At 32.4% G+C, this 26,598-nt stretch overlaps 2 protein-coding genes across 4 annotated transcripts in view; one reads left to right on the top strand and one right to left on the bottom strand.

Annotated features, from left to right (window-relative positions):
* Nucleotides 1-16,478, bottom strand: part of LOC148618958 (sodium/hydrogen exchanger 9B2-like) — a 30,317-nt gene extending 13,839 nt beyond the window's left edge. For all 3 annotated transcript variants that reach the window (XM_088578389.1, XM_088578390.1, XM_088578391.1), the window contains exons 1-5: nucleotides 16,372-16,478; nucleotides 12,902-13,321; nucleotides 12,622-12,712; nucleotides 12,197-12,379; nucleotides 4,412-4,587 (exon numbers count right to left, since the gene is read on the bottom strand). In XM_088578389.1, coding sequence (XP_088434515.1) covers nucleotides 4,412-4,587; nucleotides 12,197-12,379; nucleotides 12,622-12,712; nucleotides 12,902-13,301 — 850 coding nt within the window. In that variant the 5' untranslated portion in view covers nucleotides 13,302-13,321; nucleotides 16,372-16,478. The remainder of the gene's footprint in view (nucleotides 1-4,411; nucleotides 4,588-12,196; nucleotides 12,380-12,621; nucleotides 12,713-12,901; nucleotides 13,322-16,371) is intronic.
* Nucleotides 16,479-16,506: 28 nt separating this feature from the next.
* Nucleotides 16,507-26,279, top strand: LOC148618959 (AN1-type zinc finger protein 4-like). Its single transcript, XM_088578388.1, has 7 exons — nucleotides 16,507-16,966; nucleotides 17,883-18,026; nucleotides 18,429-18,618; nucleotides 20,292-20,430; nucleotides 20,862-21,800; nucleotides 23,662-23,813; nucleotides 24,306-26,279. Exons 1-7 carry the CDS (start codon nucleotides 16,864-16,866, stop codon nucleotides 24,439-24,441), a joined length of 1,803 nt encoding a protein of 600 aa, XP_088434514.1. The 5' UTR covers nucleotides 16,507-16,863; the 3' UTR covers nucleotides 24,442-26,279.
* The last annotated feature ends 319 nt before the right edge of the window (nucleotides 26,280-26,598 follow it).

A 26,598-nucleotide genomic window follows, 5' to 3' on the forward strand; every position in this document is an offset into this window, starting at 1 on the left:
GCAAGTAAACTACAGATCTAATTTTGAGCATAAATCCTGATTTAATGAAGTTGGATAAATTTAACACAAGTGCACTGGAAATATATTAATGAATTATATATAAGCCATATTTATTGAGTAATCAACAAAAGCAACTAAGACATGTCTTAATTTTCTTTCAAATGAATGGGCACTGCAATTAATCACTTACTCAAAACTTTACAACTTTCAATCTAACAATCTGAAAGGAGTCTATTACATGTATTAGCCACTGAATTGATACTGCACAATAAGCTTAAAATTCCTCAAATGAATACAAGGGATCAACATTGATCACTAAAATCTACAGGAAACTTTTTCACAGACACATTTAATTTCAATCTACCTCCTAGTCTATTCATTTCTACCAATCTGTATATTTGATATACATTTTCAATCACTACAAAGGCAAGATTATTTACATTTACTTAAATGGATTTACAGGTGTAGACTAAAGTTTTCAGTACAAAGTGGGGGTTATTCTATAGATTCAAGTTAAATAGATAAACCAGTATACACAATGGTGATAGATCTCAACTAAAATTTTCCTATTTATAGTCTATAACTTATATCAGTAGGAGACTGAAGCAGTACACCCAAAGATCATATATACAGAATCGTATATGTTATACTTGTTTGTAAACAAACTTCCAAACTCCATCGTACTCAAGAGAGCTATTGTTCTGTCCCTGGCATCTTTTCAAGTCAATGTACCTCAGTAAATCAGAAAATATATCAATATTGGTCCTTTAACACAGTTAAAACTGGATATGTACTAAGACTCCTACACTGGCACTTACATAAACCTATAATTTAAGGATTTAATTTGAAGTATATAACTCATGATAAACTGTTAAGTTAGTAATAACTAGTTGATTTCATATTGATAAATTAAGGAAATTCAAAGTACAGCTGTTTGGCAATTTAGAAAATAATGTTGATAAAATTTAAACCTTTTATCTGATGTCAGAATGGCTTCCTTATATTGCTGTTGAATCTAGGATTGAATTATCATATATACAAATTTAGTAGTACTCAGTTGTGCTATAATAAAGATGTAGATTTCCTTTTTTTTTATCATTTCAATTATTTTCCTATTTTTAATATATTGTTCATTATTTTAACTGTTTCATTTCAAATCACTCATAAAAGTTCTACTTCAGTGTAACAGGGACAAAACATAAGGTATATCAATAGGCTTTTGCAACATCTTTTACATCATGTATTTAACCCAGCCTCTTTATGCAATTTAGTAACAGTATGTGTATGGCACCAACCATTTTTATACTAAGAGGGGGATGGATGGGCCTGGGATTAAAAAAAAAAATCTAATGCAACATAAATCTCAGCCCCCCCCAAACCTTAGGAAGAAAATGGTCCATGCCTAAATAGCTACATGAATTTGTTATGATTGAGCTTTATATGCCTGGTAAGTTGCCAAAAACAGAAAGAAAAGTATGATAGTGTATTGAGCACACCTCTCTAACAGACAGGTAAGTAGGATAATTGGAAATTAAGCACATCCCTCTTTCAAACATTTGAATAGTGTGGTTGTCAATAAAGTATACCCCTCCTGACAACACGTGAGTAGGGTGATTGTAAATCAAGCACACCTCTCCTGAAGACAGGTGAGTAGGGTGATTGGAAATCAAGTACACCCTACTGAAGACAGGTGAGTAGGGTGATTGTAAATCAAGCACACCCCTCCCGAAGACAGGTGAGTAGTGTTATTGGAAATCAAGCACAACCCTCCTACTTATTTGTTTACCACAGTTTACCTAACCTACCATATAAGTGTTTTTTTTTTTGCATGTGGAAAATTTGGGTTTTTTCTTTAAAAACTAGGTGAGGTTTTTTTTTGCATAACATAATTTGCAGCAGCAGACAAAAGTTAAATAAATAGGAAAAAGATGTATAATACTAGTTTATCTTCATAAATATTTCGCTTTATTTAATTTTCGCGTTCCAACTTTGACCATGTTTATAGCAAAAATAACCACTTTTATGGTATGTATAAATCATAAAATACATAAAGCATAAAATATTATTCATTTTTTTAACCATGAAATGGTTCAAATATTATGTTTAATCAAAGTGTGAATTACCAGTATTTAAATCTTGTCAAATGTCAACAGAAAGATACAGAGTGATGAAGCATATTTTTTTCAAATCCATAAAGTATATATTTACTGCATTAAAAAACCTGTATCAATTCATGTGGTCACAGAAACATTGTTGTATAGATTCCACATTTTCAGCATAAAACTACGTAAAAATTCAATAACCACACATTTTATTTACAAAAATAAAATCATATGCAGTGGTATTGACCAGTACCTGGAAGTTGAACCTTTATCGATCAAGAATTCTTAATCAGAAGCCAAAAATCCAATAAAGCCTGCCACCTTAAAGCTTGTCTAATCAACTGGTGAATGAGCACACTGTTCAATATAACTATCCATAAAGCAACATGCCCATTTGCTACACATCAATCCAAATGCATGATATGAGGAAATTACTGGTAGCCCTTTCTTTTAATAAATCAAATTTCATTTCTTAAACATGTAAAATTCAGAAGTATCAAAAGATGGCTTAGATCAGTAATAATAAATAATAAACCTGGTTACCAAAGTTTCATGAAAATTACTCCAAGAATTATGGTGTCTAATGAAATAAAGAATATATGAATCAAGTCCCTTAAAACCTTAAATTATAAAAATCATAAATTCATAAAAATCTACTAGAAGCTCACATCATTAGAAAGAAACAATTCACCCATGTTTTATAAAAATTGGTGAAAGGAGTTTGTTATTGTGTGAAGTGTGAACAACAGATAGAAAGACCGATGGACAACAGAATACCATAATAGGTCCCATCTAGAAATATGGATGTTAAACAATTAATAATTATTAACCATAAAATATCCTATATGAATATCTGAAATTTAACAAGTAATTTGTCTGTACATTCAAACAAAGTATACAAATTAGTACCACACACAGATAACAACAATAGCTCATGGGTGGTTAATTCACTTGTCACACAGAAATCAATATCGAATCATATTTGAAGGGAACAGACACGGGAAATTGACATTTGAGGATTGAAATTTTTCATTAATTTTTAATGAACTTATCTCAGTTTTTTTTCAGCCTTAAAAACAAGACATTTAACATAGGTCATTGATCAAACGATTAAAAAATTCAAGTCAACAAAATATCAATTTAGATTATATCTACAACTACCAAGACCTAATCAAAGTGTGGTTGATACAATCTATACAAGTGACATTATGATTCAACAATGATTTTCAATATTTTCAGCTGTGCTAAGCTTTTCTACAGCATAGAGTAGGTATTACATTTAGTACATGTACAGGGTACCAGTACTAGGTGCAACTATACCAATAAGTTTAGTCATGGTTTCTCCTACAGAGCAACAAAATTATTTCCTACCGAAAAAAAGACTGTAAATTCATTAATTATTAACAATTTATCATTTTGGCCAAAATTTTTGCACTATTCTGAATGCTTATAATCAATAATCATTCAATTTTTTTCTAAAACATAAAAATATTGATTTGCTATTATTTCCAAATAAACAATAGACTATTCATATACAGTAGATTCTAGCCCATGCAATTAACAGAAATCCACTGTACAAAACATTTTTTTATATCATTTGTCAAACAAATTTCTATAAAAAAAACAAAAATTTACAACTTCTAACATAATATTTTGGGTGCCATCTGAAACTTTATTCAACAATCTTTCCAGTTGAAGATGACAATATATTAAACAATCTTATATAATCTTATTTCAGAATTTCAAATTCACTTCATGGAAGTAATATTTTCCCTTCCAAAACATTTGAAAATGAATCTCTTGCCCAAATTTACTGACTTATCAAGATATATTAAATTGGCAATGACATTTATTCCATTTCAATGCAACAGTATAATTTATATTATTATATTAAAATTTAACAGTGAATGAAATGTCATATGTTGTTCTTTTGAAGTAATTTAAAGCATTGATGCCATTATAGAAAAAAAACCGTAGTTATAACTAATAGCACAAATTTGTATCAATGTATCCAAATATTCTTATTACCACAAATAAAGTCGGCCATGTCCATTCTCACATCACTGTTGTGATGGAAGTAAAACAAAACTTAACAATGCATTGTGCCATGGTTATGGTGGGTTAACAAGTCATGGAGAACCCTGCTTGTACAACTTGTCCGTGTTGAAACAATATCATCACCATTAAAGCAGAACATCACAGTCCTTGCCTTTAGCCTCTAGCCCGACACTTGTGTCTAGTAAAAGTCTTTTCGGGCTAGTGCTTGAAAATCCCAAGGGCAAGGACTGCTATCACCTTACCATACTCACCAGTAGAAAAAGCAATACCAAGGACAACGCCAAACCCAGTGATGGCAATAACATCATCAATGCTAGCAGCAGCAATCACCAGCGTGGGAATTCCTTTGTTTAAACCATATCCTCTGTCCGACAGGTTGAGAAGGGAGGGAACAACAACAGCTGGAGAAACTGCAGCAAGGACAAATCTGCGAACAGACAAGTTTGGTTACAATTGGCTCAATATTAGAAGTTACACAGGTGCAATGTTTTTTCACCACTGAGTTGTTAAAGAAACTTAAAGTGTGCCACAGCCACTCACTCACGCCCCCCCCCCACCCCCTCCCCACCATTCCCCCTAAAAATTGGTTGGAAAGAAACATTTTTTGTTGCATGAAACCAATGGCTTCTGAGAAGCTGATTTATGAAAAATGTAAACAATAAAAGATGTACACCAAACGCCAAGTAACACAAATAACATAGGCTCTGGTGGACCATTGGTGGACCATTGGTAAACTACCAGGGATGTAATGGAAACTTTCTTATCTTTCCCTATAATATTGTCTATCTTCAAGATTTATTAAAAGATAGATCTTATTTCAGTGTCTGAAAGAAAATTCTTTAGTCCTAGTTTTTTTTATCATACAAACAAGGCTTCTCAGCTATCCAGTTAATTGCAATGGATACCGGTATATATGCTTTTTGTAATATTCTATGAAATAAAAACATCACTATCACAAACTGCTTAATGATACTCCTATGTAGCTATAATGTTCAGGACATTGGGCCACTTTTTTTTTTTATTAAAAATTGATATTTTAAATGTACATAGGTAACCCACAGAAAGAAAAAAAGTTTTGACTAGTTCTGTCACTGGTTTAGATCACAGGTATTTACTAGAATAAATAAGATATGCAGCACTTTTCTTGGGGGAGGTAAGTAAGGTCATTCTATATTCAAATCACAATTGGTAAGGTTATTTTTTAAATTTATGATGCACTGAGCAACCAAAGAACTATGCTGCCCTAGAGTGGGTTAGAGTTACAAATAGAATACATAAGGCTTACATAATCATTTCAAAGTGATTTGTGAATATCAAACTGCACTTCCAAGTGGCATGCTTATAATTTACAATGTCTTTAAACATACAGTCCACTTAAACACATCTGTGAGACTTTATTACAACTCGATTTATTCTACAATTAAAATATAGATTCTTTATCCAAAGAATTATATATCACTTGAAAAACGACAAATAAAACTATGAAAGAGACTTATTGAGGTATAGGTAATAAATTAAAAGGTAAGCTGCAGGGGGGAAACAGGTAAAATCTCACGATCAGGTGTACTGAGAATTCGAAACTTTATCACCATCATCAACTAGCCTATTAAACTTAGGATGTGAAAATAGAATAAAGGAGTATTGTTTAGAATTGGTCCTTAACTATAGATTTGATTTGAGTACATTGGCACAGTTATCCAACAAATAAAATTTAGAATAGCACATTGCCAAAGTCAAAGGCCAAGGGGTCAACTACCCTATGGCTCAAAAATGTAACTATTAAAACTTAACAAAGACTAAATGAGTATACCCAGACAGTCAATGAAATAACATAAGATTAAACAAAACGAAACAGAAAAGACATAAATTGATTGTTTGAGTATTAAAGGCCTAGTCTAAATCAATTACATGTACTTCATTCTATATACCAAAACAAAATCATTCCAAAGCAAGATTAATTTAAGTATCTTTTTTTTAAGTAAAACGCATGTACTAGACAATTTCAAAGACTAAGTAATTACAAAACAGATACTCAACAGGATACATACAGAAGTTGTATTTATCAAATACCAGGGTTCTCCCAAGAATACTGAAGTCCAAAAGGCCTTGCCTAAAGAAAATGTTTACAATAATTCATATATCAATCTGCCTAAAAAAACTAAAAAAAAAGATAATGCCCCTCTTAAAACTGTTGATTAAGGCAATCTCCTTTTGTGCCAAAAAGGGACTTTTTTTGAGCCACGACTCAATTTCATGGTTGATTTTCAAATTCCTTTGATGTTTTGTATATTTTTTCTGGATTAGGAATAATAGCTTCATGTGAAATTCATCATTCTTACAGATTAAAGTTGTCATTTCATAAGTTCAACAGTCGTCACCATGACCCAATTGACTAATATGGAGTGTTTCTTTCCAATAAGACCAAAGACCTCCATCTATCATAAATAGCCTTCCTCTTTTACTGATGTACATTTTTCTGTGGTCTTTCGTGTTGTATGACTTGTTCTTCATAAGTTGAATTTTTGGTGTTCCCTGTATTTTTTTCTCAAGAATCCCCCCTTTTGTACCTTTATAATTTCTAGAATTCATTGTAATGTAGAAAAGATCTTGGGAGAAGTACAAACATAGAAATTTATTAAATAAACAACAATATTTGAATTTTCATGTATTGAAGAATAAGAAAAGCACAATTTTTCTATGCATGCAATTGATAATCTTATTTTAACATATTAAACCATTATGCCAGAGTCAGAAATAGTAGCATGCTCGCCAGCCCATGACTGTCTATTTTTCAACAGGGCTGGCTAATTTTAGCGAAAATCTATATAGCCATATAGTAAATATATTGAATAATTGTATTCAGGACTGGATAGAATTTGAGTGAGTTTCCTACCCTGATTATGCTTAAAATTTCAGCAAGCCTCCAGTTATATCAAGCTAGTGTCTGATGAAAAAGAATACTGGGCCACTAAATAAGTCATCAATCAGAACCTTAAAACACCCTTTTACAGTGGTCTCATTCACGCAAGCAAAACCAATTGTTTCTATAATATAAATCAGGAATTCCGTTTTCTATTGTAAAACTTTTCAGCAATTCCTCATAGTCATACCATTTTTGTTAAAATCTATCAAGTAGTTTCTGGGGAGTTGATCTTTTAAGATGTTAATGAGAGACAGCATTATATGAATGTCACCAAGAAATAGCATGAGCTCATATGAATCTTTAGTCCAAGTGAGCTAACAACATAAAGATGGCATCATGCAAAACTTCCACAGAATCTAAACCACATATATGGCCCTGGTCTTAAAATGTGACCAACTTGCAACAAAAAATCCCTAGGTATATTTGTATAATATATAGTGTGCCATTTAACAAGCAAGATAAAAGATAAGCCAGCTAAACCTGTCTGTCTGTCTTACATAATATCCTTTTTACAGAATAAAACAAACCCCTTGTAACTGTGTTTGTACCAGTACCAAAAATATAAATACTACTTTATATGGATTATTTGGGGGATTATCATTGTACTTTAAGGGTTGTTTTATATCAGATATGTCAATAAAACAAAGCCCTAAATGACCAATACAGGTTATAGTATATACCTGAGTTCTACTCTGTTAAAATATACCAAAGGCCATAAAAACTATATCATTGATTTCTAAACAGGTATTTTAGATAGTCCTAATATGTATGTCATAATTTTACATGAAACCTGAATTATAGTATGACATTTAACAATAAGTTTTGTCATGATATTCCTCATATCTTTGTGATAACTCTCATTCTCAAGAGAGTACAACAAAATGGTTACCAAATCATTTCAAACTGGACATATTAGCAATTCATATGTATGGCCTATCAGTCTGTTTGAAACACATTGTATATTGACTTTCTGTCAATATTTGTGTTAATTTTCCATATTGTAAAACTTGGAAGAAAAACATACTTGAGAGTATCCCATCTATTTGTTCATTCCTTATTTGCTTTCATTAGATATAAATACAATTCTACATGGTCAATAAGTATGTATAAAGCCAGTTTGTATGTCTATATCTATAGAATGTTTGCATCTAAAACAATGTATTTTATATTGACTACAACAGTTAGGTTCACCTGAGAAGATAAAAACTGACAACAGCAGGGATCATCATGGGCAGGGTGGCTAGGTTCACTAGAGAAGACAAAAGCTGACAATAGCAGGGATCATCATGGGCAGGGTGGTTAGGTTCACCTGAGAAGACAACAGCAGGGATCATCATGGGCAAGGAGGTTAGGTTCACCAGAGAAGACAAAATCTGACAGCAGCAGGGATCATCATGGACAGGGTGGTTAGGTTCACCTTAGAAGACAAAATCTGACAACAGCAGGGATCATCATGGGCAGGGTGGTTAGGTTCACCTCAGAAGACAACATCAGGGATCATCATGGGCAAGGTGGTTAGGTTCACCAGAGAGGACAAAATCTGACAATAGCAGGGATCATCATGGGCAGGGTGGTTATGTTAACCTGAGAAGACAAAATCTGACAACAGCAGGGATCATCATGGGCAGGGTGGTTAGGTTCACCTCAGAAGACAACAGCAGGGATCATCATGGGCAAGGTGGTTAGGTTCACCTCAGAAGACAAAATCTGACAACAACAGGGATCATCATGGGCAGGGTGGCTAGGTTCACCTTAGAAGACAAAATCAGACAACAGCAGGGATCATCATGGTCAGGGTGGCTAGGTTCACTAGAGAAGACAAAAGCTGACAATAGCAGGGATCATCATGGGCAGGGTGGTTAGGTTCACCTGAGAAGACAACAGCAGGGATCATCATGGGCAAGGTGATTAGGTTCACCAGAGAAGACAAAATCTGACAGCAGCAGGGATCATCATGGGCAGGGTGGTTAGGTTCAACTTAGAAGACAAAATCTGACAATAGCAGGGATCATCATGGGCAGGGTGGCTAGGTTTATCTCAGAAGACAAAATCTGACAACAGCAGGGATCATCATGGGCAGAGTGGTTATGTTAACTTGAGAGGACAAAATCTGACAGCAGCAGAGATCATCATGGGCAGGGTGGTTAGGTTCACCTCAGAAGACAAAATCTGACAACAACAGGGATCATCATGAGCAGGGTGGTTAGGTTCACATTAGAAGACAATATCTGACAACAGCAGGGACCATCATGTGCAGGGTGTCTAGGTTCACTACAGAAGACAAAATCTGACAATAGCAGGGATCATCATGGGCAGGGTGGTTAGGTTCATCTCAGAAGACAACATCAGGGATCATCATGGGCAAGGTGATTAGGTTCACCTCAGAAGACAAAATCTGACAACAGCAGGGATCATCATGGGCAGGGTGGTTAGATTCACATTAGAAGACAAAATCTGACAACAGCAGGGACTATCATGTGCAGGGTGGCTAGGTTCACTAGAGAAGACAAAATCTGACAATAGCAGGGATCATCATGGGCAAGGTGATTAGGTTCACCTCAGAAGACAAAAACTGACAACAGCAGGGATCATCATGGGCAGGGTGGTTAGGTTAACCTGAGAGGACAAAATCTGACAGCAGCAGAGATCACCATGGGCAGGGTGGTTAGGTTCACCTCAGAAAACAACATCAGGGATCATCATGGGCAAGGTGATTAGGTTCACCTCAGAAGACAAAAACTGACAACAGCAGGGATCATCATGGGCAGGGTGGTTAGGTTAACCTGAGAGGACAAAATCTGACAGCAGCAGAGATCACCATGGGCAGGGTGGTTAGGTTCACCTCAGAAGACAAAATCTGACAACAGCAGGGATCATCATGGGCAGGGTGGTTATGTTAACCTGAGAGGACAAAATCTGACAGCAGCAGAGATCATCATGGGCAGGGTGGTTAGGTTCACCTCAGAAGACAAAATCTGACAACAACAGGGATCATCATGGGCAGGGTGGCTAGGTTCACCTCAGAAGACAAAATCTGACAACAGCAGGGATCATCATGGGCAGGGTGGCTAGGTTCACTAGAGAAGACAAAATCTGACAATAGCAGGGATCATCATGGGCAGGGTGGTTAGGTTCGCCTGAGAAGACAACAGCAGGGATCATCATGGGCAAGGTGGTTAGGTTCACCAGAGATGACAAAATCTGACAACAGCAGGGTCATCATGGGCAGGGTGGGTAACTGGCCTACTACATGTAATATTAATATAAAGAATGGACCTGGCCCTTTCAACATCCAAACTTTGCAGTATAAATTAGAAAAAAAAACAGAAATTGTTTTTATTGGATAGACAAATGGCTTTTGATATGAAACAAGTAAATCTGTGAGTAATACTCATTAACTTGATACCCCAAACTTCCCTATTTGATAACATGCACCTTTTGACCTCCATATAGATTTTGATCAAAATCTAAAATAGGAGGTGCACGATTGGATCGTGTACCGGTAATTAAGATTCTGTGAAACTTTTATTCAATTCCATTCAGTGGTATGGGAGAAGTTACAGATAAGAGATGGGCCACCTATGTCCTATTATTTACAAATAATAAAAACCATGTTTTGCTATGTGAAACCTCTAAATTGATTCAGATTAAAATCTAAAACTAGAACAACTGTGAGTAATGCTGACTAACTTGATAACCCCAATATCCCCGTTTGATAACATGCACCTTTTAACCTCCATATTAATTTGCATCATAATCTAAAATAGGAGATGCACAATATGGGAACATGTAATTAAGATTTCATTCAATTCCATTCAGTGGTGTAGGAGGATTATTTAATACAGATGGCTACTACCCCTGTGTTTATATTCACAAAGTCCATGTTTTGCTATGTAAAGACCCCAAATTGATTTGGATCAAAATTTGAAATAGGAGATGCATAAATGTAAGAAAGATTCTGTGGAGTAGAACAGCTAAGAGATGGGTTCCCCTCTGCATAAAGAAAGGAATGAAGGAAGTATGGATGGAAGGACAGACGTACACCCTCATCACTATATACCCACCACTTTGCAAGTGGGGTATAATATAAGCTGCACAATGGGAACATGTAATACTCTGTAAAAGTTTCATTGAATTCCATTAAGTGGTGAAAGAGTAGTAACAGATAAGAGATGGATCCCCACCATGTAACTGAAGGAAGGAAGGAAGTACAGATGGAAGTATGGATGGAAGAACAGACGGAAGACAAACTGACACCCATATCACTCTACACTGTATAATGATTCAAGGACAAAACCTGGTCTAAAACATTTTAAATTTGAATCAGATTTTAGAAATAAGAACAGCACATATACAAGTGTAAACATTGCAAGCATTGAATATGGCTAGAATATTATATAGAGGGTGTTTGATGTATTGGGCATATAATTAGAAAAGTAACAGGCTTGTCATATTTGTTTTTAAATTATTAAATAACCAAATGCTTATTCAAATGAATAAGCTTGAAGCATATCAACAACAATGGACCTAAACTAGTTGCTGCCAAAAGATACAGACAATATTTACCCTATTACTGAAAGTTTAGTGAGTCAATGTCCTCAACTTTGTTTTTTTTTCAAGTATATTGTTTTCTAACACAAAGAGTTTCATTTACTGTAGTTTATTTTTGCCTTTTTTTTTCTTGCTCATAAAATTAAGGAAAAATAAATTACTTGATTAATTGTATGCTTAACCCAATCAGAATTGTCCATCTGTACCTTGTTCTTCCACTCTGACAAAAGTTTTAATTCTGAAACAGCCTGTTTTTAATGTAATATCCTGTTTTTATTGTAATATTCCCCAAAAAAGGGGAGCAGTTTAGTGCTCTATAAAATCTGGTTTAACCCACCATTTCAATTGGAAATGCCTACAGGTGTCAATTCAGGACCATTATGATTGTTTTCAACTTTCCAGTTTTTGCCTTGGTATTACCATCTGATATACAGACTTTCCTTTGGACTATTCCTTTTTACTATTGCCTAAAATTTTTATCAGTTTGGTAATTCAGACATTTAAGGTACCCCATCATTACATACCTATATTGTTTATAATTTCTACTGTACTTTGTACTTACCCAAGCATAAACGCCCATTCCCATGGCAGTCCCAGAAGAAAATATGCTGCTATAGCCTCAGCAATACATTCTATTATACAGGGTGATGCTGCCAGTCGTAATACAGTGAAAGACAACTTCTTCAATGCAACAGGATCCAGACCAAGTCCTGCTCGGATCAGGATCACTGTCAATGCAATCTGTCTGGAAGAGGAAACAAAAACCTATCTACAATATAAAAGTAATCCTTTTAATTATAAAGGTAATTGTAAGCAAAAATTAAATATTAAATAAAAGTCAAAATATTCCTTTTGTCTCACAACATACAAAAAAAAAGCTTTTGTTTGCATTTTGTATTGTAGTCAATCACAGATACCATGGACAAACAGTCGTGACACAGCCTTTACTAATTCCTTCCATTGTGCAGTGTTGAACAAAATCCATACCTTAAAGCGCCTGACCAAGTTTTGTCTAGGTTTATTCCTACAACATCAATCACTGGCACATTTCTCAACAAAGCACCAACTAATAACATGCCTGAAAGAAAAATATATTCAAGTTTTAATTTTTCAATTTATTTTTATAAACTTAGAGTGCATGCAGTGACAGATTATTTTGATTCCCCAGCAAATGGCTAGATTCTTTTTATTCATTCTTCAAATGATACTAAATTATAAAGTATTAAAAAGAAGGTTGTCATTCTCTTTAACCTGTAACTTAACTTACCTAATAGTGGAGGTAGTTTGATGAATGATATCAAATATCCACCCAGTATAGAGCCGAAAAACAGCACATACAAAGAGAAGAAGTTTCCACCAGGCAAAGCTTGCTCCTTAAACACTGCCACCAGTACAGCAAAGGTTATGCCACATAAAAATAAAAACTGGATGTATTGTGCAATTATACCATGTGGAGGACACATAAAAGTGAACTTAAATCTTTGGTAATAAGATGGCTCAGGAGGCAAAGGATTGTACTTGGTACTGCAAGGCATACATAGTTGGTGGAAAAATGTTCTCAGGCCATGACATTTTCTAGAAGAGGTAGGTTCATTTTGTTCCTCCTCTAAAACAACTCCATTTGATATGTCCTCTGTACTGACACCTGGGTTGGCGGTGTTTTCCATCTCTGTCTCTGTCAGAATTCCTGTAAGACAAAGTTGTTCAAGTCACTTAAATGTACAATTCGGACTATCAACAAATATTTATGTTGTCATTCATGGAAATTTGACAGATTTAAAAGTAAGAGTAAAGTTTTCTCCCAAATCACTAATTTATTTGGAATTAGTTGTGCTTTTTTTATTTGTTTATAATTAATTAATTATCTGAATCACTTTCTGTGATCCTCTACAACATATTTTTATGTACAAGTATCTTAAAACATGGTATCGTTTAAATTTGGTATTATTTTGAATATTAAAAAATGATTTGAAATAATTGTAAAATTAACTACTATCATGACATCATAACAAAGTTAAAGGTTAATTTTTCTTGTCTTTTGTTATCTTATTCAAAGTTCCATTTTTTCCTAAGTTTTTATAATATTTAAAGTACAAGCAAGTATACCAGGAAACTGTTTTTATTAGTTTTAAATTTGTTCATACAATTTTTTAAGATAAAAATGATCAAGAGAACAAATTTGCTGTTACATTAGCAACTTTCATAAATTGTGTGCCCTAGAAAACTGAAAGTGGCACTAACACCTCCATTCAGAAAGTATTTATAACAATATATCTCTATTCTTTTATTTACCTATCAATGTATTACAGTTAACAATAAAAGTACTTGCAAGGGTAAACATGCTTAAAGCATAGCATATAAAAACATCAAAAATACATAACAAGAATTTTTCAACTTTTTCCTGCAAACCAAAAAAGATTTTACACATTTACCTAACCATTGGTCAAAAGCCTTAAAACATGACACTTAATTATCGATGTCCAGTAATTAACTTCAAATCACTGGATTTAATTACCATTTTAACAAATTATTCCTAGCTGGTGAAATAGAATAATGACAATCTATAATCAGTATCACTTTTCAGTAATACGAACAACTGTTCTATAATGATATGAAAATGGTGGTATTTTTTTTTAAGATATAAGCCTTTCCAAGATGCAAAGGGAATTTACAAACAAGTTAAACTTTATTTCTAGAACAGACAGGATTATGTCTTCTTTCAACATTTTATTACCTGATTACAGCAATAAATATTGGTTTCTTTAAGTTTGAGAGGTCCACATTTTATTAAGAGGAATGTTAAAATGGCATAGACCTAACTAGTGTGAGAAAATGGAATATAGATGACCAATGTAAGTGAAATACAAAAGCATGTCCATCAACATTCCACACTTGTTATGAGATAATTAATTACTGAACCAATCAATGTATTGCACAAGTTTGAAACTATTATATGTACTTATTATCAAACTGTCAAGTTTACATTGGTAAAGAGAAATACAATCATAAAAAAACTTTACATGGAAATAACATGCACCAACAGCTACATACTATATATACAAACAGACAGGAGATGCAATTTAGCCAGGAGTTAAAACACTACTATTTATTTGTTTTATGAAATTACACACCTTTACCAGAGCAGATTTTTTCTTACATATTATGTATATGAAAATAAATGATGAAATTTAAACTGGAGATGGGGTAATTGTAATTGTTAATCAGTTGTAATTGATTACATTTCTTCAAGTAATCAATGTAAACATTAATCAGCCCAAAATATAACTACATGTAATTTAGTATAATCAATTACTATTCAAGACATCCCGCAATTCTGATTACATTATGATTATATTATGATTACAATGGAAATATTAAAGCCTCAATTGGTATCTATGGACAATGCCTTATGTCAACAACTAAAAATGAGTAAAATGATTGATAACCATTCAGTCATCATAGTTATTTACAAATTCATTGTAATCATGATTACTTGCCAATGTAGTCATTAATTTAGTAAATTACTTTCAGAAATGCTGTAATCATTAATTTAATCATACATTTGACAAAGTAATTGTAACATATTGTGCTTTTTCAAATAATAATTGTTGATTAACTTTGAAAGTTCCTCTTTTAAAGTGATACTTTCAAAAATAGAATGATATTTATCGCCCAGGTTATTTTGGTTACAGAGATGGCAATATCGATTGAATCTCTCTAGATATATTTCTCTGACAACCAGTCTCGATTGGTTAATAATAATTTGTTGTTCTAAATTTACACAATATTTTGGCATATGTAATATCTAGAATGTTCAAATATTCTTCAAGTTAAATTGTTAAACAGATTTGGTTACTAGTTGATAATAACCTTTAATTCAATATTCAAACACCATTTCTGCAACATTCATGCTAGAGTGGCTGCATGAATGAATTGGATTTTTTTTTAATTGAGCAGATCTTTTATACTACACTTATGGCAGTGATTCAAAGAGGTCACAAATGCAATTATGTACTGTAAAATCACAGACCCATCACTTATCAAGACCCAAGATCAACCTGTAGTGTGCATTAACATCTCCAAAAATATTGGGGACTGTTGTCAAAAGTATGGCACTAACAAAGATTACTCAGAAGAAGCAACAACAAAATTATAATTTACTTAGAAAACAAAAATGCAGAGACTAACAACTAGCCTTTATTTTGTCTAGAAAACACAGTGCAAAAATATATGATAGTGATATATAATTATAGTTTACTTTTCCTTATTGTAACTCGATACTGTAATTATTACTCAGTTTTCCTGAAAAATTTAAGGGTTGATCTAAGAGTTCTAGATGATAATTTTTCAAGTGGATTGTATTTCTAATTTTCATTTTCCTGAATTTTGAACAGATTTTATTTTTTCAGTTATCCTATAGGCTATAGGCTCTAGTCCATTTAATTATGGGTTGCAAATTTGTTTTTTGTGTTTTAATAGATGGTTGATATTAAATCAACATATGAAGTAAACACAAAATACACATATTTGCAAAATGGGTTTTTGTCAGAGCGTCTCAGTCTTCTCATATCCATCCATGACCAGATTCAAACTAGCAACAGTGAACAGAGCAATGTCACTCCCTTTTTTAATTTTTATAGATAATACCAAATATTTCTATTGTTTAAACGAAAACAGTTGCCTTAAAAAGAATTCCGAAGCATTGGACATCGTAAACCATTAAGCATTTAATCCAACCTCTAAATTCTTTACATAACTGCTGATGATGTCAAAATCTAGTTGGATGCCTTCTATCAACACATGAGGGGTGTGTAGTATGTCATCAAAGCATGTGCTCTTATTTACACAAAAAAAATATTTACATCACGTGACAAAATGTTGTCACTAACTACAGCATACGGGCACCTAATTTTACGCGAATTCCTGTGTCGGAAATAAATTTATCCACCATCTTGGAGTGATTTCAAAGGAAAGTCAGACAAAACAAAGAAATTTTAATTGATAACAAAGTGACAACTGTAACAAATATAACGAGCAGCCTCAGGAGTAATTATACGAAGATGAATGTTTAATTTAGAATGGCTGTTACTTGATATTCTTTGGAATTTTTTTATTTTATAGTGCAGTGTTGGTGTTGATAAATGGAGGGAGAGGGTGGGGTGTGTGTCGAGAAATACGATATCCCCTTTGTCTGAAGGCCTGAAAGCCGTTCCATATACAACAGCAGAGATGGAACTTTACATTGAGACATTGACTGGTACTTTCTTCGAGCTGAGAGTGTCGCCTTTTGAGACGATAATGTCCGTGAAGGCAAAAATTCAAAGGCTCGAAGGTAGGACTCAAGGGTCATTTGGTTTATAAATACGGTTGTTTTCTTTATAGAGTTGTTACCTTGTGATCTTTTAACTTTATTTCACATTTATCATAATTGAAACACGCACAAATACAGTAACAACGATTAGTGTGTAGGTTCTAATTGTTCTAGTAGACAATGGCAAGGGCATATAACTCATTAGTTTCAACAAACTGGAATTATTTATTTACATTACATGTTTACTTAAAATATGGTTCAAAAATATAGACACAAGATATAAATAGAAGGTACACATTGTTAATAGGAGTTTCTGTTTAATGTTTTTTTTTTTTTAGAAATATCACTTTTTTGTAATTTTTGCCTGCATGCATGACCATGTCAAAGTCAAAATTACTGAATTACATAACAGTGATCTCTCAAAGCCATTATAGCACTGTACTTTGCAGCACTATGATTATTAGCACTGTGCTATCAATAATTAATTTATGTTGGAATACACTATCGGCAATGTGCCATTTTTTGAGGAAGGCCATAAGAGCTGTGCTATTTAAAAATTATGAGGAGAACACTGATGAATTGAAAGGTCTCCCTTAAATATTACCACCCATGTGAGACTCAACAGGGTGGAGAAGGATGTTTAAAAAACCCTCAGCCAGTCTTGAATATTGTGTGTCCATGAATTATTATAAAATTTTCGAAATGTCACTGTTTTCCTAGGACAGAAGATTTTTCTATTGTGCCTACTATTTCAAAGCTTTTAAAAAGATTCAAAACCAATATTGTTAACATTGATGGTGATATGAATAAATTTATGGTCTAGAGACTTACAAAAATGTGTAATCAGAGGAAAAATTAATATTGTTTTACTACAGAAAATAATGTATTTATATGTAGCTCAATCATTTGATTTGTTAATGTTGAGTCTTTTTTACAGGTATACCAATAGCCCAGCAGCATCTTATATGGCAGTCCATTGAGTTAGAGGATGATTATTGTTTACATGATTATAGTATACATGATGGAGCTACGCTTAAATTAGTCTTAGCCATGAGAGGTGGTCCAATAAATACCAGGAGAAGTAGGTTTTATTTCACTGATTACTAAATAAGAAGTGGGGCTATTTTACTGTGATCTTATTTTTGTTAAAATACTTCTTAAGTAAAGTTTATTATCTAGGACATGACTTGTGATTTCAGTATACCCTTTTCATGTTTTTTTTTAAATTCTGAAAGTGTAAATGGTAAGAGTTGAATTGACTAGTCTGTATATTTGCCATATTAATGTATCAGGCAATGAAAGTCAAGCAAACAAGCAATGTTTTGTTACATAATTAATAAAATACTTAACACAGTAAATCCTAATGTCTGGCCATCAATTTATACATGAAATATGCACAATTATACAATTAAAATGTGATAATTCTTAGAAGAAATATATATAGTACTAGAGATAGATCTTATTCAGTGTCATTCCTTTGCAGTTCCTATGGAAGATCCAACATTAAGAGAAATGGCAGAATATGTAGAAGCTAACAGAGATGAAATATGGGAGAAAGTTCCAGGCAACAGACAGGTTACACTTCTAGTGTTTAGAGAGGGAGATCAGTTAAACTTTTTTCGTGTTGTTGATAGAGGAGATGGAACACTTACTCCTTTGTCAGAATCATTGAGGTACTGTAATAAGAATTTAGGTTCATTTAAAGTGCCTGATATCACTTGTCATATTACTGATAGCATTTCACAATCTAAGTTTTTAATATCCTGGATAATGCTTCATGTAATACTGAATCAATTTTCACACCTGACTGATTTGGGAAAAATATATCTAGTCTAGATTCAAGTTCTCAGGCACTGATTGGTCAAAACACAAAGAAGCGATTGGTTGTTTTTGTGATTGTGTTGCATTGTCTATAAAATGTCATTTAACGAATGTGAGGATGCAAAGTTTCTTATATTTCTTAAGATTGTAAATCAGATGGTCAAATATATGTATTGATATATTTCTTGATTTGATTGCATTTCCTAATGATACAAGTATCTTCTGTTTAAAAGATTCCCTTTAAATGCAAGTTGATATGCAACTGGTGTCTACATGCCTATATGCAAGTTTATCATTGATTGTGTTAGAAATCTGTATTTGTGGTAGCAAATTTGAGGCATGTTGAAGGTTATTAATTTAAGGTAAAACACTGACTACTGTGAATAAAAACAGCAATGTGGTATGATTGACAGTCATCCACCAAAAGCCAAACAACTAGTGATTTCATGGACAAATGATAGCTAGAATTTCTGCCATATTACTGAATGATGCCTTCATTTTGAAAATTAAAACAAACAGACTCTACAAGTTTTGCTTGTTGATTATAAAATTTCTCACAAGAAACTAATTTTCATATCATATATCATTAATATCTCTGCAAGCCTCAATATTAAAAATAGAAAAATGTATTTCTCTCCATGTGAGAAATTTCATAATCAATTTACTATCATTATAGATAATATATCTCTCTACTTGAAAAATATAGAAGAAATAACCAGTTTTTCAATTTTCATGAAGCATTTATTCCTATTAATATTCAAGTTTTACATGTGTATAAATTATTTAGTATGTATTTTAAAATACATTCTAAATAACAACATGCAGATCTACCCATTTCTGTATTGTTGTTTTAAATGGAAAGGTGTTAATAAGCATATTTAAGTATGTACATGTATACAATTTATAAATATGAATACACAATTTCTGTATAATACCAGTACAAAAATGTTTTTGCATCATTAAACATGGACTGTGATTGTATATATAGTTCACTAACTCACTTCACAAACTGAGTTTTTGATCATTCTGTGACCAAGGATTACAGTATAGTGAAGGAATGAATTGTTGGAATTCAAGAAGTTAGGAAGTAATTTAATGCATGGGAATAAATGAAACTTTTAAAGTTGTATGTTGTGTTGGTCTAGGAGTTCAGAGATTCATTACTCTTAAATCACTGACAATTCTAAAATAGCATAATTTAGAAGAAGGAAATGTGAAAGCACTAGGTAGTAGATTTGGAGGTATTCAAACATGACAGGATTTAATGCTCATATAGACATTTAAAGGGTCTTCACTTGACCCATTTCTGATTTGTGTTGGTACAAATATACTTTTCAATGATTTATTTTGTTTATCTTTAACTAAGCATGCTTCACAATCACTCTACCATTATTGATCTTTTCATTCGCTCACTAGTTCTGAATAAAAAAACACTTGAGTACATGTAATATGTAATTGAGTTCGTAAGAAACAAAATGGATTACATTTGTTGGACTAGGTCTTAAACACTATGATTTCCTTTCAGTGGAGCCTCTATGTACAATTTCAACGATGAAGAAGAGGATGATGACACACCCCCTAAAGAGAAAGTGGAAGAAAATGAACAACTCAAAGAAAAAATGAAGACCCTCAGAGGCAAAATGGAAAAACTCACCTTGAGAAAGGTAAGGGATATTCTGAATAAAAAGGAAATGCTTGTTTGTTAAATTATGATACTTTCTTTCCTTTTACTGTGCAGTTTGAGTTAAACTGAAAATTTATTCCACAACATCAAGGTTTTCTCACCTGTGCTAGCCAAAATTGTTATTATTGATTATTTCTGTTGGAATTATTTTATTGTATATCCTTCCTTACGATTTTTTAACTATTCATTAATTATTGTCACTAATTCTTAAGCCACCTTGTGAGCCAAATGATTGGCATCTTCTATAAAATTACATACATGACCATATGGTTCACAATGTACACTGAAGGAAAAATGGTATTGAAATAGACTGAAACCCTGTACACATTTCATGGAAGTGTTGTCAATAGTAATTAAATGACCATTATTTGTGATACATATAACATTTACATTTTCTCACTTTATTTTTAGCCTAGAAAGAAACCCCGTCCCCCTTCAACTGGTCATTCTTCAAGATTACGTCAGCTTCCTGGATCAGGAAGCCGTCTTGGGCATTTGAACAAAAACATGTGTCTCCCACCTGTTGGACATACCCATCATTCACCTCTTAATATAGAAGAAAGGACTAATATTTCAGAAGCCTTAAATTTGAATGAATCTTTAGCAGCTCTTGGTGAACAAAGTAAAAGTGCCAAATCAACTCGAAGTCGCAAATTAATGGACAATGCTGAATGTTTGAGCAGACTTAGTCATACATTAGCTAGTGTAAAGGAAAACTCTTCTGTCAATTCCATAAAAGAACCCTCATTTGATGTTAAGGAGAAGGAAATGGAATCACAGATAGAGTCATCCCCAACTGAAAAAGTAATTGATAAGTGTGTGTCAAAACCTGAAGAGAACATATCAAAAACAGAAACAGAGAAACAAATTGATAAACCACTTGTAGAATCAAAAACAGAAGAAGCATCACTGCCCTCATCTTGTTCTTCAGCTACGAAAAAGGACTCTTTAAGTGAGAGTTTGAAAGAAACTGCTAAATCTAGTGCTTCTTCAAAGACAAAACAATTACTGAAAAATGACCTCACAATTGAAAATATTAAAGAAGTGCTTGGTAGGCCAAATACCTCTTCTAGGGATATAATGTTGGAAAGTTTGCAGGAGACTTTAGGAAGACCACCTACAACTACATCCCGTTACAAAGGCTTAGAGCGAAGGAAAGAATTTACATTAGAAAGTTTAAGTTCCAGTGAAGCAAGAGCAATGTCTGGACTCTTAAGGCAAGCTTCATTGGAAAAAATTGGTTCTTCTAGAATAGGCAATTTTACTGGAAGTAAATCACGTCTGGGTAATTACAGTATAGGACCTTCAGTTCAAGATGGCAGAATAACAACCCCAGAAGGACGCCTTGTAGTAAGTTTGAAATTGCATTCTTTTTAAAGTTTTTTTTTGTTCAGGCACATTGTACATGTATTTTTTATTGTACTCATTATTATTTAACATACCCCATGCTAATCTTATAAGGTAGGATTTTACAGTGCAACATTTTATTTTCTTCATGGCTCACGAGTAACCTAAGTTTGAAAATGTCTTCTTATTACAGTACTTCATGTCTTGTTTGCATTTTTATTCTGCATTAATGAATTAAAAATGTACTGCATGCACATTGATACAATAAATGTTAAAGTATAAACTAAATACATTTTGTTATACATGTACATGTAGTTCTTAATTTTAAAAATACAATAATTTAACTCACACATTGACCGAAAATCATGTTATTTTAAGTTGGGTTAGTGCACATAATCAAAGAATTTTAGTGAATATAAATTTAAGGAGGTGTTCAGACTGCAAAAAAAAACAAATAAAAACATTACAGTGTGTGTCTTGCATTCCAGCTGGTAGTTGATGTTATCATTTTTCTATGTACAGGTACATGTACACATGCAATCATAATTCCACTGAATTAATTTGCATTTTCTTGTATGAATCTCTCACTTCAATCTAATTGCTAATTGCATAGAGACAGACTGCAATATCAGTGTCCAGGTTAAGAAAATTTTTTAAAGAGCCATTTTCAGCATTTTGTACAAATGTTTATAAATTTAATGGGCCATTTATAGCTTCAATATGCCTATGGCCCATGACCCCTTAAAATGTACATGTACCTTACAAAATTCACACTGCAACATAACATGTATCTACTGCTCTGGAAAAAATAAGGGAGAATTGTTCTTCCCTGTTTTAAATGCAGATTGTTCAAAATACCCATAGATGCTCATGTCTGAAATAGTTTATCAAACTATGTCTTTGAGGTGTAAAAATTATGTCAAATTATCGTTTCTTTGCAATATTTAATTTCTCATGAAATGGGAGGTTCAGTTTGGTGATGAAGACTATGTTCTTCAAAAAACTCAATATTACATATTAGGCCATATTTCATTCATTAATAAACAAATGTATATCAAATCAAGTTATCTAGTATATTTTGCCAATATTCTCAAATTTGCATTGCAATTCAATTTCTGTTTCGTGCAAAAAAGAACTGCAAAAAAGGTTTTGTTAACTAGCAAAGTCAAAATACACGTAAGCATACATTGGCTGAATATCAATATTGATTTGACTAAGTTTTATATTCAGGGCAAAATTTTACGAGTAGTAAAAAGATAGGTATTACACACATGTATGTATTTGCCAGGTCATACATGTGTGTTTTCTTTTTGTCTACTTTGAGCTGGTTATTATGCAAGAGTAACATTATTATAGAATTTTTATTTGATCTCATGTTTTTTCACTAATATTGGAAAAATTTAAATCTTTCTGCAATATTTTAGTGGTTTTGTTTCCCAGAATGTTAATTCAAAATACAGGTCAACTGTTATTCTAACAAATGCTATGCAGTTCAAATTTTCAATTCCAATAAATAACAGTTGAGCTTTGCATTTGGTTCCATAATGTCACTGTGGTTTGGTCTATAGATCATCACACATTGATTAGTTTTAAAGACAACTATACATTATAACTGTTTAAACATTCCTATTACAAGAGACATCAATGTAATATACAGAATGGTTTGGAAACTTTGGTATTGATGTTCAGTACTGTTAGTACTAGTTAATGTTACAAGAAATTGTAGATATATGCATGGTTTTCGTAATAAACCTTCCATATCCTTTGGATCATATTTTGTTGTGAACAGGTCATTTGTGTGTACATGTAATTTGGTCAGCACATTTTAATGCACATAACAAGCAAGGTTTTATTATGATTACAGTCAGCAAGATTACAACGTGTTGCCAGTAGTAGAGATGGTCGTATATTGTCTCCGTCCCACAGACTTCCTCCTGTTAAGTCAAAGAAAAAAGCTGCTAAAAGATGCTATGTGTGTGGAAAGAAAACTGGCCTAGCTACCAGTTATATTTGCAGGTTTGTGCACTAAATTTTGGGAAATTTGTTCAAAAGATTCTGGCTTATAAAAATGGCATGTATTTATGTTTGGTGTTTTTTAAAGACTTGTCGAGCTTTTGTCATTTGGAAATTTCAAAATTTTGTACATGTATAAATCCTAGAATAATTTTGCAACATGGTAGCTATGATAAATATGGTTGCATTTCACCTCAAAACATCTTAAAATTTGCACTGTGTTATTAATGATTAAACATTGATTATTCTTTCTTTGTTATACTTTCTATGAAATACCTGTATGATTGATTATTGTATGTTTATATGTTTTCTTTTTTCAACTCAGCATCTGTGTCTTAATGTAAAGTTGTTTATAATTCAGCCATGCTTAATTTTATGTTCATGATAAGCCTAGAAAACAAAGATATTTTAATGGACATCTATCTAGTCTGTGGTCGAGGGGGGGATAATTCTTGACGAAGGGAGTTAATTGTTATTTTGTCATTTATTTTTCAGATGTGGAAATAACTTTTGTGCAACCCATCGTTATGCAGAATCACATGACTGTACTTTTGATTATAAAACAGAAGGAAGAAAACTTCTCGAACAGAGCAACCCTGTAGTTAGTGCTCCCAAATTACCCAAAATTTAACTCAGGATTGATATTAGTTCTTTATGTATACAGTGCTTGTTTAATCCAAGACCATATAGTGTCATTACACCATATGGTAAAGTCAAAATGTTAAAGAGATTTTTTTGTTTTGGAGTGATTTATAGAATCATGTGTTGTTGTGCTGGACTGTGATAGATTAAATACTGTAGATTGGTCTTTCATTATGATCTCTTTAAAAGGGATAAATTTGTTTGTTGATTTAATTTGTTTACTTATTAATTTTAAATCTTGAATATTTTAAGTTTGGCAAATTTCGAATTATCTTTATATCTTTTTTTAGCTTTGTATTTATGAAATAATTTTTAAAATAGTTTATGAAATATATTTGGTTTATTTTAAAATTAAGGAAAAGATTATTATATAATTATTTAGTTAGTCTTTTTTGTTTCAATTTTGTCATTACCTTATAGGATGTTTTTGTCATTAAAAAGGTAAGGTATTCTTAAATAAAAGTCCATAAAGCCTAAATAATTCAATTGTATTATTGTCATGCTCAGAAGGCAGGTTTATCTTCAAACATTCCAATCTTCACTCATTTATGTAAAATAAGATTTGAACTTTTTACACTTTGTTTAAGTTGGTTATATTAATGTATTTGTGTAATCCTATATAAGGGTAGCTTTAATAAAATTAGAACATTTTTTTTTTGTGGTGCAGTTTAACATTTTCATTTTAACAAAAAAAATGGCAAGTTTTACTATGTTCTTGTGAATTTCTATCTATTTACATGTTTTATATCTTGGATGACTCGTGATGTTAAACTTTTCCTCACATTGAAATGTATTTTTGAATGATAGAATAGCTCCAGGCATTAAGAAGTTGGATTTCGATGTATATTCTCAACCCTTACTTCCAATGACAAATTTAAATGAACAACTTGAATAAAAGCTCTGTAAACAGGATTTGTTAGGTCCATGGTGCTATAAATCTGCTAGTTTACTTTGATTTGAGAAAAAATTCCTGCATTAATAATTTGCTGTATGAGGCACCTTATCCAACATAATTACTTTTCCTGTATTCTATTGTTAATATTTACCCATATACCAATGAAAGGCCACTATTATCCTGATGTTGGTAAAAGTTACACTACTTCTGAAACTCTAGAGTAAAGCAATAATGCTTTGATCCTATTTTAGTAGCAGTTTTTCCAATACTCATTACAACACTTGGCAAGACTGTTTTTATTATTCTTTCAATTTAAAACAAAATTGAATTTTAGGTAAAGAGACTTGTATTGGATAACGAGCTCTCGAACAGTGTTCTTAGTTAAATGTGTTCCTATGTTAGGGGCTGTTAAAACATTATTTGTATGCTAGGAATGATCATATGTGTCTTTGAAAGGCTGTGAAAGTTATGTGGTTTATTTTTGTATGTCTGTTGTTATTTGTTAAAAACATGGTTTCTCATTAATCATGAAATGACATCTGTTGAGATAAGATGCTACTAAATATGACTAAGATATACCCCTTCTTGAAATTTATTTTTTTGTTAGGGCATATATATAATGTTAATTAATGCATTTTTTTAAATTAATGTTAAATCTTTTAAGTCATAGGGTGCATGGTAAAATTGAGATATTCATATAAAATAATCAATTTATCATAATTGAAACTTTTTAATAATTTTTTCCATATACTAAGAAAGTATATCAATAATGCCAGTTAATGTACAAAGGGGAATAACTCAAGAAAAGATTACATTCAGTAGCATCTTGTCTTATACAACAGTAAAGTATACTCTTTGTCATTGTGAGCTAATAATGCAGTGATTGTAATTGTGCACTGATAACTGAGTGTGAATAAATATTTCCTTATTTATCTTTCTTTCATTTGTTTATTGATTGATCATCCTTGTAGTAGTGACCTAACATTGAAACTAAAAAACCTTATCCGAGTTGCTTACCATTATTAGTGAGCTTCGTAATATGGAAATATAATATACATTTCTTAATCAGACTGACTGACAGCATGTCAATTTCTGTATTGAAAACGACCAAGATTTTTTTTCCAACCAATACCCTGTAATAGTTGTTATCAAATCACATGGATGCTTGGGTGATGACTCATAGCAGTTTTTGTTTATGATTTAAAAAGTTAAATTTGGCGCCTGAATGAAATATCATTTATAGAAGTGACG

Source organism: Perna viridis, chromosome 4 (genome assembly GCF_037379345.1).
Source record: "Perna viridis isolate PV_CMFRI_1.1 ecotype Kerala chromosome 4, ASM3737934v1, whole genome shotgun sequence".
In the NCBI taxonomy this organism is placed as follows: domain Eukaryota; kingdom Metazoa; phylum Mollusca; class Bivalvia; order Mytilida; family Mytilidae; genus Perna; species Perna viridis.